This window comes from Scatophagus argus, chromosome 6 (genome assembly GCF_020382885.2).
Source record: "Scatophagus argus isolate fScaArg1 chromosome 6, fScaArg1.pri, whole genome shotgun sequence".
NCBI lineage: Eukaryota > Metazoa > Chordata > Actinopteri > Scatophagidae > Scatophagus > Scatophagus argus.
In genome coordinates, this window is record NC_058498.1 from 10,852,928 (window position 1) to 10,861,968 (window position 9,041).

Below are 9,041 nucleotides of genomic sequence, written 5' to 3' on the forward strand. Positions count from 1 at the left end.
ATTTTGGTCTTTTCTGACACTTGATATTTTATTTAACAATATTTTATTTAACCAGTTAGTAGCAGATTGTTGATGAGCAACACCAAATCTTTAGGTACTGTTGAGGGGGGTGTAATCAGGTTCCTTAAACATTAATATTTTACCAGCATCTCACCTTTTCATAACTACAAAGTGTATTAATATCACAACATCATACAGCTCATCAGAGTTAATTGTTGTTAATTTGGAGTGTTGTTGTTGTTAATGCAGCACTGTTGCCTTTCGTGATTGTTTAGATTTTTAAAGGTCTGAAGAGTAAAACAGTTCACTGAGTCACAAAACAAAAAGGAAAAATTTAGTCGTGTGTAAGAAATGTTGAGACTTAGGGGTGGGTAATCTGGCCAAAGTAAAAACTAAGATCACAATCACAATCTATGATCTAAGTGGCAGTCTTTTTTCACAGTTTTGAAATACAATGTCACGGTGTGACCGTGAATACATTACCTCATTTGGCTAGTGGGTTATTTTACTCTTTAAATTCTATGTAATCTCCACCTCATTATGTTGTTTACCCTCAAACTGTTTAAATCTGCTCTCTTTGCTTTTCCCTTCTCGCACGCACCATCATCTCTTCCTGTTCTGCTCTCGCCGCGTCTGCTCTGTTGACTTTCTTCGTCAGCAGGATGTTTTCCGAAGTCACCCACAAGTGGCAAGTGGCCACTTTGGAGGTGTAGCGGAGGCTTGTTTTTCCGTGACGTAGCCTAACGAAACGATCGGAGCCAGAGCGGCACCGAATGAAGTCCGCATCAATCTGGCGCACTTGATGGCTTTTAAAAAAAGACAACAGCATGAGTTGGCCTACATTAAACAACAGAGGATGCACCACAGTCATTTGCAGGAGGGACGTAGTAGTGGACGTCGTCTTCCTCTCTCTGTGGTGGGGAGGTTAGTGAGGTCCAATAGTCAGTCAGTTGCAGATGGCGTTGTTCCCTCAGATGGAGTTACCAAACGTACTTGGGCGACTGCTAATATACCTGTATGGTAAACATAGTTTGGAAACAGAAGTGAGAAGGCATTAAGTAATTAATGAAACACAGATTGTGGACATCTTAAAGACTGATCCAAAATCGTCAGATCACCCACCCCTATTGGGAACCATTGCCTCGTCTGACTTTTATTTATTTATTTATTTAGCCCTTGTAGTCGTTGTTGATGTCTGGTGTTCTTGTTCGTCTTGCAGGAGATGAAACCTACCAGGACATTTTCCAGGATTTCACCCACATGGCATCCAACGACCCGGACAAGCTGAACCGCTACCAGCAGTACGATCCGCAAAGACCCTGACCCAGCAGTGCTGTCCACTGGCACGCAGAGACGTTGTCTGCTCACTACCCGTGAGATACAAAAACGATTTGTGGAGAGACATTGTCCACTTTGTCTCCTTCATCAGCTAGCATCAAAGCTGGACTCGTGTCTCCATATTTAATGTGGCCGAAGCTCCCTATCAAATTCTGCTTATTTGACTTGCAGCTGTGAAAAACACATGCGTTTCACTCAAGTGAAGGGGAACTTCCATGAACAGCAAACCTCTTTTTTAAATGAAAAGAAGAAAAAAGAAAAACAGAAACTGTGCTCTCCAGTAGGACCTACCACAATAAATAAATGGTACAGAGTTAAAGCCTTTATATAAAACAAAAACAACAAAAAAAAAAACCCAAATGATATTTGAACTCAGTCTGAATGTAGAGCTGCCTTCAGGTCTGTCAGTTATTTTGACCAAGCTTAATCCTTCACGTCAGACTTTCCTGACTGAAGAAATTCACAGTTTCTTGTTTTAAAAGCGGCGTATCTTAAAGAAGTGTGCTGCATCAGAGTTGTGAAGAGGTAAGTGCATGACAGACTGTTAAATACCGCTTGCAGTTTTTTAAATGCTTCCTTTTTTCTATAGGTTTCTCTTTATGAGCATAAGCAAATGCTGCAGGATGTTGTTTTTTTTGTATCAAAGTTTTGCTTTAGTGACCCCCTCAGCAGCGTATACATGGCAATATGCTTTTACTTATTTGCACAAATGTTTTTGTTTTAAATCGCCACTGATGTTTACCAGTTGTGATGGTAAGACTTGTTAAACCGTGTACAGTGATTTGGTAGTAAGCATGGGCAAACATGTCATTGGTGCATCTGTAATGTCAAATAGATAGTAGTTTTTGTGATTTTTAAATGCTAGTTGTTTTTGAACTTGTTGCTCTGAAAGATTTAAACTTTCCACGTTGTCACCACATCAGTACCCGCAGTACGTGTCAGCGAGGCCCTCAGCCGCTCAGCGTCGTGATTTTTGTGGAATTAAAATGACTTCAGTCGTGCTGAGCTGATCGTTAATTTGTAGACTCAGTCTCCCGCTGATACGAGATTAAAATGAGTTAATGAGCTCTACAATGTTGTTGTCCTGAACGGGGGCTACTCTTGTTGATTCTAGTAACGCCACATTTCACAGGTTAACAACAATATCATGGGAAGTTTCCTGGAAACGTGAAAGATCTGCTCTATTAAACCCAGGTAATGTTGTTTTTTTTTAAATATTGCCAGCTTAAAGATGAAATGACACCTGTGGCCACTTTGTATTATTACTCCCTGACACATTTAAAACTAAACTGACTGTCAGCTGACAGAAAACAAGAGCTGGATTGCATGTATCCGTCATTTCCTGTGAATTGCTTGTGCGTTAATGGCGGACTCCCGCCACTGAGAGTGAAAACTGCTATGAGACAACTGCAGAATGCAAACACGTTGAATGACTGTTACTGAAAAGTATAATCAAAAATTGAATTTGATTTCATTCAGCATTACGACTTCTCCATATTTGTTGAATTGTGTGTGCTTGTCTTTTTTTTTTTTCCTTTTTTGTCACATTTTACGTCCAGCTGGCCTTAAATGCACTTATTAAAAGGCTCTGTGTTATGCAGACAGATAATTCAAATGAATTAATTAGAAGTGTACAACTGAACACTGAGTAGAAGCAAATACCAAGGAAACTTTCCAGGAAATTAACAGAACGTTAGATTTTGGAATTTTGGAAATACAGTCTGCAAAATGTCAGATATGTTTGGAAATATTAGAAAACTGGAAACCCTGTGAAGGTTTATAATATCAGTTGTCAGTTTGTGTTTTGTTGATTCTGTTTGATTGGGGTGACTTTACTGAAATGAGTTTCACGATAAAGGTCATGTACTGTACTGTAGGAGCTGTGATTTTTGCCTTAATTTTTTTAATTTTCACTTCTCTTTGATAATAATTAGCATATAGTAAGATATGATATGAAGCACAGAGGAAACCTTTAAGCAACAAAACATGGGATACACTTCATGTACATTTTGTACAGATGCTTTTGAATTCACCAGAGAAGTGAAGTATGAAGTTAGTGGTACTTGAATCATTAAATAAGCTTTTGTATATGCTGTTCTTTGTATCCTTCAGTAATTAGCCCATTTTATATTACCTGTCTTTATACCAGCATACATGTACTGTATATTCTCCCTGTAATATGTAAGACCTTCAATACTTATGTGTTAATAAACACAAAAGTGTTAATAAACACAGCTGCACAAAAGAATTTAAGGCAAAAAAGACAAGCTTCTCCCTCTTTGGTAAAGGCGGTAAAACATCTTGCAGAGCATTTCCTCTTAATCACGGATGAGTTTCAGTGGAAAGCAGTAATTCATGAGTCATCGTGCTCTCAGTTTATTAACAAAATGACAGAATTCTCCTTTTATGTTTCGCTTTTTATAAACAAGATCCAAGCTCTGATTTAAGATACCCTCCTCTTGGTGTTTGTTGCTCATATTGTGTCGTTTCATCTCATTTTCCACATCGTGATGAATGAGACTAAACTTTAAAGTGAGACACAAACGCCCAGAATTTGGATCCTGATTTTTCAAATATGGTTTAATGAATTGTCTTAGAAAATGTCCTACGTAAAGAAGGAGGAACCTGTTGAAAACTGCAGGTGTCTCACAGGCTTAAAGTGATTTGAGGGTTGGGTTGCATGATGAAGTAGTGAACAGCATAGTAACCCGTCTGCCCAGCAGGGGGAGAGAAGCTCCCAGCCTTTTATATCTGCAGGGCAAACTGCTGGCTGGTAAAACACTCAAAAAAATGAAACATTGACTTTAATTAAATTTATTTTGTCAACAGGTTCCATGCAATTGAATTAGGTTAGTTAAGAGGAAAATTGTTAAGGCCATCTTACATAATAAACTTGTTTTAGATTAACACAATGATTGTGAATTGAGCCAACTTAAAAAAAACTAACTTCTAATCAACAAGATATATTTATGTTGTATGGACTTAAAGAATATGTGTACAGGCTACATATTTGTAGTTGTATCAACATGTATCTTATTTGTAATAGTAAAATGATATATTTAAGTTCAAGTAATTAAAACATTAGATTTTCATTCAGTTCATGTTTTACTAATTAGTTGGACATAATTCTAGTTTGTCAACAGGTTCTACACAAATGAATTTGGTACACCCAATATATTTTTCATATTTCGTTTATTATCAATCTTAACATGGCAGTTAAAATTCTGGTGCAGTTGGTTCAAGAAAAAACAAAACAATAAACATAATGAACTGTTAACCATACTTTCAGGCAGAAACATTGGTATAGCTTGCTCCATTACTAGCAGCTGTAAACTACCAATGCAATGACAAATCAATGTTTGCAGCTTTCAAATTTTCATGACAGCATAATGGTCTAACCAAATAACAAACACCTTGCTGAAAATATTCTGCCTATTTTTCTTCTAATTGTAAAATATGTTGATGTAATAGGTGGGCGTGAACAACCTAGAACTAGTTTAACTAAACTTGAAAGTGGGCATGGCAAGTTGTTACAAATGGTCGAATCTCCTTATTTTTTTGTATGAATTATGCAAAGTATACTCCACATACTGCATCTGCCAGAAAATAATATTTCAGCCATATAAATGAATTAATATAATAAAACATAAAATATATCTGAAACCCACGTAAAAAAAAAAAAATTAAATGAATTAAATGAAAATATGTATGGCACTTTTTTTGCAGATTCAGATTTAAACATACATGTCGGTTCGCTCACCAAAGCCCAAACAATTTTCAGCATCCAAACAACAGTTGGATCATTCACACAGTTTGTTCTTGAGCATCTGTACCTTGGATGAGAGTCTGCATGCATCAAGTTGGAGGAAGAGCTTCTGAAGTACTTCAAAGAAGGCTTTCAGTTCCTTGGGATAACTGAGGTTCAGAGCATATGCAGAGGCTATGTCTCCCAAGTCATGCAGAACCTCAACACCCTCGATCACTGTGCCAACATCAGCTGGAGGAGTAGTGGCGTCACCTCCCTCAACATTGATGCTGTAGATGCCAAAGGTAAGTTGCTCGAGCTCCCTCTGAACAGCTGCACCATCAGAGTCCTTCACATAGGAGAGTCAGAAAAGACAAAAACACTGTGAACTATGAAATAAAAAAGATTTTTCTGAATTCCAAAGAGTGAACTTTCATATTTCGGATTACTTTTATAAACAATTTAATTAAAATAGCACAAGACTTCAAACAGTTCTATAAACAAAAAGATGAAGTAGTGCTGGATGATTCTATGAAACTTGAAAGAAAACTTCAAACAAACTTGAATTTTACATACACTCACCAAGACCTTTGTTAGGACCATGTTTAACCTAATGCAATCCAATGCATTAACAGACCTATAATCAATAAATTACTGAAGGATTCTACATTATGACGGGACGCTAGCTTTTCTAGTCTTTGCGGCATTTGTTTACCTTACAGACCAATTACATGCGAGTCCCACGTGACGCTGCTCAGCCAATCACATTTGTGCCATCTTCTCTCTGACAACTTTATCGTTATGCTTCTTCTTGACCTCAGATAACAATGCTAATCTTTCAACTTCACGGCTGTCTTGGGTTTCTCCAGCGGGATAAGGAGAACAAAAACTGACCTCTTTACATGGTCCTAGGAGAACTATAGATACCTATACCTTCTATGAGTACAGTGCCCTAACCGAGGAGGGAGCACAAATCACAGAGCAATCCTTCAGGAAATTGCAACATGATGACATTTATAAAAATGTTAAGTAATGAGTAATGATTTAATTCCTGGTTTTAGATCATTCCTTGCCATACCTTTCACAAATTTACTACAATTAAAATAATATTTCATTAAAAAAAAAAATAGTGAATGCGTTAGGGACATCCCAGATATTTCACCATCTGAATAAATGTATCGACTTTCAAATTCACCACAAATAAGTGAACGGGTTTCAGAGTATGAGACAGGCTTAGCTTTCATAATTTGCAGCATTTAATTGAAGTATGAGGCAGCATATTTATGTTAGCATCTAGCTTACACAACTTCAGGCTAACGGCGGTTATTTAAAGTTCATAAGCACTAAAATCAATGTATTGGCCGAATAAAAGACAACTCTTATTATCTTATGGTACACAGCAATTCCACTGCAAACACCCAGTTCCTCAAAATATACTAACAAGTATGAATGGGACAGCAAAGTCACAGTATAGCAAGGATGAAGACAATGTAGTGTGTGTGCACGTACGGGGGAACGAAGGCGGCGGGCCCGCGTCGTTTGCAAGTCTGTTCCTACGCTAAATGGGCTACGTCGCTAACTCGTAAACTAGCTTTAGCAAATTAGCTAACCTAGGAATTAAACTGTTTGACTGGCGTAAACAAGTCGAAAACACACACGCTACAATATTAACACGTTCTACCTGCCGTTGTTTGAAATTCACTCACCTAGAAAATATGAAATGTGCCTGAGGATTGGTGGGGCTAGGTGGGATAAAAGCAGCTAGCTGCTTTCTCATTAGCACGCCAAAAATAAAGAACACATCTTGTTTCACAAACCCCAATACAATCATGCTTAACCTGAAAATATGCAAAATAGGTATTGGTGAAAAGAAATATCCGCTTACCTTTTTTTTAAAACTCGAAAGAGACACTAACGTCTCCGCCAAAATTGCACGAGCACCTGGAGTTCAAATGGCCTTAAGCATGCGCAGTCTCTCTTTGCTATTTACCGCCACCTTCTGGATGGAAGAAGTATCTCAGTCCTAATTCACTTGACGTAAATATTTCATGTCGAAATGACACGTTAATATTTTTTTTTAAAGAAAACGATAGACAAAATCACATTGAATTTATTAGAAAAAGACATTTTAACTTAACAAATACATGTATTTTAAGTAAACTGAAAAAAATATATAATATAAAGTGCACAAGCCCTGTTTTTTTAGAGTGATGAAGCAGCCGCGACCCTGACGAGAGTTTATTCAGGGGGGGTTCATTCACTTTGTGTGTTTTCACACCTCATTCAAACCACACAGACTTTTTGCCATCAAAGATTTGTTCGCAGTTTATAGCCCTTCATCTTCTTAATCACTCAATCTGTGACAAATAAAGCAAAAGTACAAAGCTCTTCCTTTAATGCACGCTGGTGAAGTTATGAATTTCTCCCCGTGCCCGTCTTGAAACACGTCTGTGCGTACACTATCCAGCCCCATTCCACCTTTAATAATTACAGCATGTTTATTCCTGCAGCTGTTTAAATGAGAGGCATGCGGGCCAGCAGTGCCCACAGGTCCAAATGACTTACAGTCTGTGTGTGTGTGTGTGTGTGTGTGTGTGTGTGTGTGTGTGTGTACAGCAGGCCAACGTGTGTGTTTAGTCTGCCTCAAACTGATGTTCCTGAAAACGCATTGCTTTTTCAACAACGATAGCAGGATCATAAATTCACCTCGAGAGCCCTGGACTCGCTGAACGTGCGGGACATCCTCTGAAGCTGCGAGGAGCCGTGAGACGTCACCGTGTTTTACGTTTTCCTCACGTCACACTTCAAAATGTGCGCGTGGACTGCGATGCGACGAAGGAGGGTGACGGTGAAGCAGGGCGACGCGAAATGAAGACGAAGGCATCTGGACACGTGCAGTTCAGTTCACTGACAATAGACTTTGACTTTATTCTCACGTCGGCCATTTTGAAACCTGCATTTGACCCTCAGAAGATGTCTCAGCAGTTTCAGTGTGCACGAAAAACAGGAAGATATTAAAACCTCCTTTGGTCTGCTAAAGCACACAGTCCATTCATTGTACTGTTCCGAGTGCAAAGTGTCAGATAAATTAGTATGTGCAGAAACATAGAAACATAAAAAAGCAAAACTCCTCTGATTATGTTTGAAACTAGTTGTTAAACAAAATTAAATACTAATGATTTTTTTTTTGCTGCAGAGGCTCCGGTACTGAAACCATCTATACATGCCAGGTCATATGTGATCTGAGTTTAAAGGTCATGTGATGTGTGCCCGCCTCGTGGGCTTCGCTCTGTGAATGGGCCACGAGGCCGTTTCCAGGAAGTCTGCGGTCTGCCCGCCTGCGGAGAAACGAAGGGCCGCCGCTGGAGATGTTTCCCCTCCATAAAAAACACCATGTGAACAAACCCATGAGAGGGCCAAGCCCCATTAATGGCGCTCAGACTGCCAGGGACCAAACTACAGAACACATTCATGTTAACAAGTCACCGAGTCTCACTGTCTTCCAACAAATGAAAATCACCAGTCGGGTGAGATCATTGAGCTCCCTGGATTTTCTTGAATCAAGCAACGACTTTTGACTTGCTTCACTTCAGTGTGCTGACAGGTCAGTTCAGTGGTCAAACTGCGGGTCGGGTGCCTCTCGGAGGGGGTGAATGACCGGAGGGAAAACGTGGAGTGGAGGTTAAGTTGAATGAATGTGATTTAATGTAGGGGAAATAAACAAACAGGATGATGTCTTGCTGACCTTTATTTCACTACTTTAAGTTCAACATGGATCCTTTTTTTTTTTTTTTAATCAGGGCGCAGACAAAACCAGCCGTCAGCCGAAAAGGTCACAAGCCATTTAAAGAAAACAGAGGAGTGTGTGTGTGTGTGTGTGTGTGCACGCATGCTATTAACAGACCACATGGAAAATAGAAAACAACTGATCCTTGTGCTGAACTCACACACAAAGCTC

General features: G+C 39.0%; 1 protein-coding gene and 1 long non-coding RNA gene across 3 annotated transcripts in view; one reads left to right on the top strand and one right to left on the bottom strand.

Moving 5' to 3' along the window:
* The window catches only part of LOC124060140 (arf-GAP with coiled-coil, ANK repeat and PH domain-containing protein 2-like), a 47,952-nt gene extending 44,350 nt beyond the window's left edge, over positions 1-3,602 (top strand). For both annotated transcript variants that reach the window (XM_046390724.1, XM_046390725.1), the window contains one exon: positions 1,220-3,602. In XM_046390724.1, coding sequence (XP_046246680.1) covers positions 1,220-1,323 — 104 coding nt within the window. In that variant the 3' untranslated portion in view covers positions 1,324-3,602. The remainder of the gene's footprint in view (positions 1-1,219) is intronic.
* A 911-nt stretch (positions 3,603-4,513) lies between these two features.
* On the bottom strand, positions 4,514-7,807 carry LOC124060141. The gene is made up of 3 exons (XR_006843524.1): positions 7,790-7,807; positions 6,969-7,082; positions 4,514-5,432 (listed from the first exon to the last, which is right to left on the bottom strand). It is a non-coding gene; the product is annotated as an uncharacterized LOC124060141 (long non-coding RNA).
* Between the last annotated feature and the right edge of the window lie 1,234 nt (positions 7,808-9,041).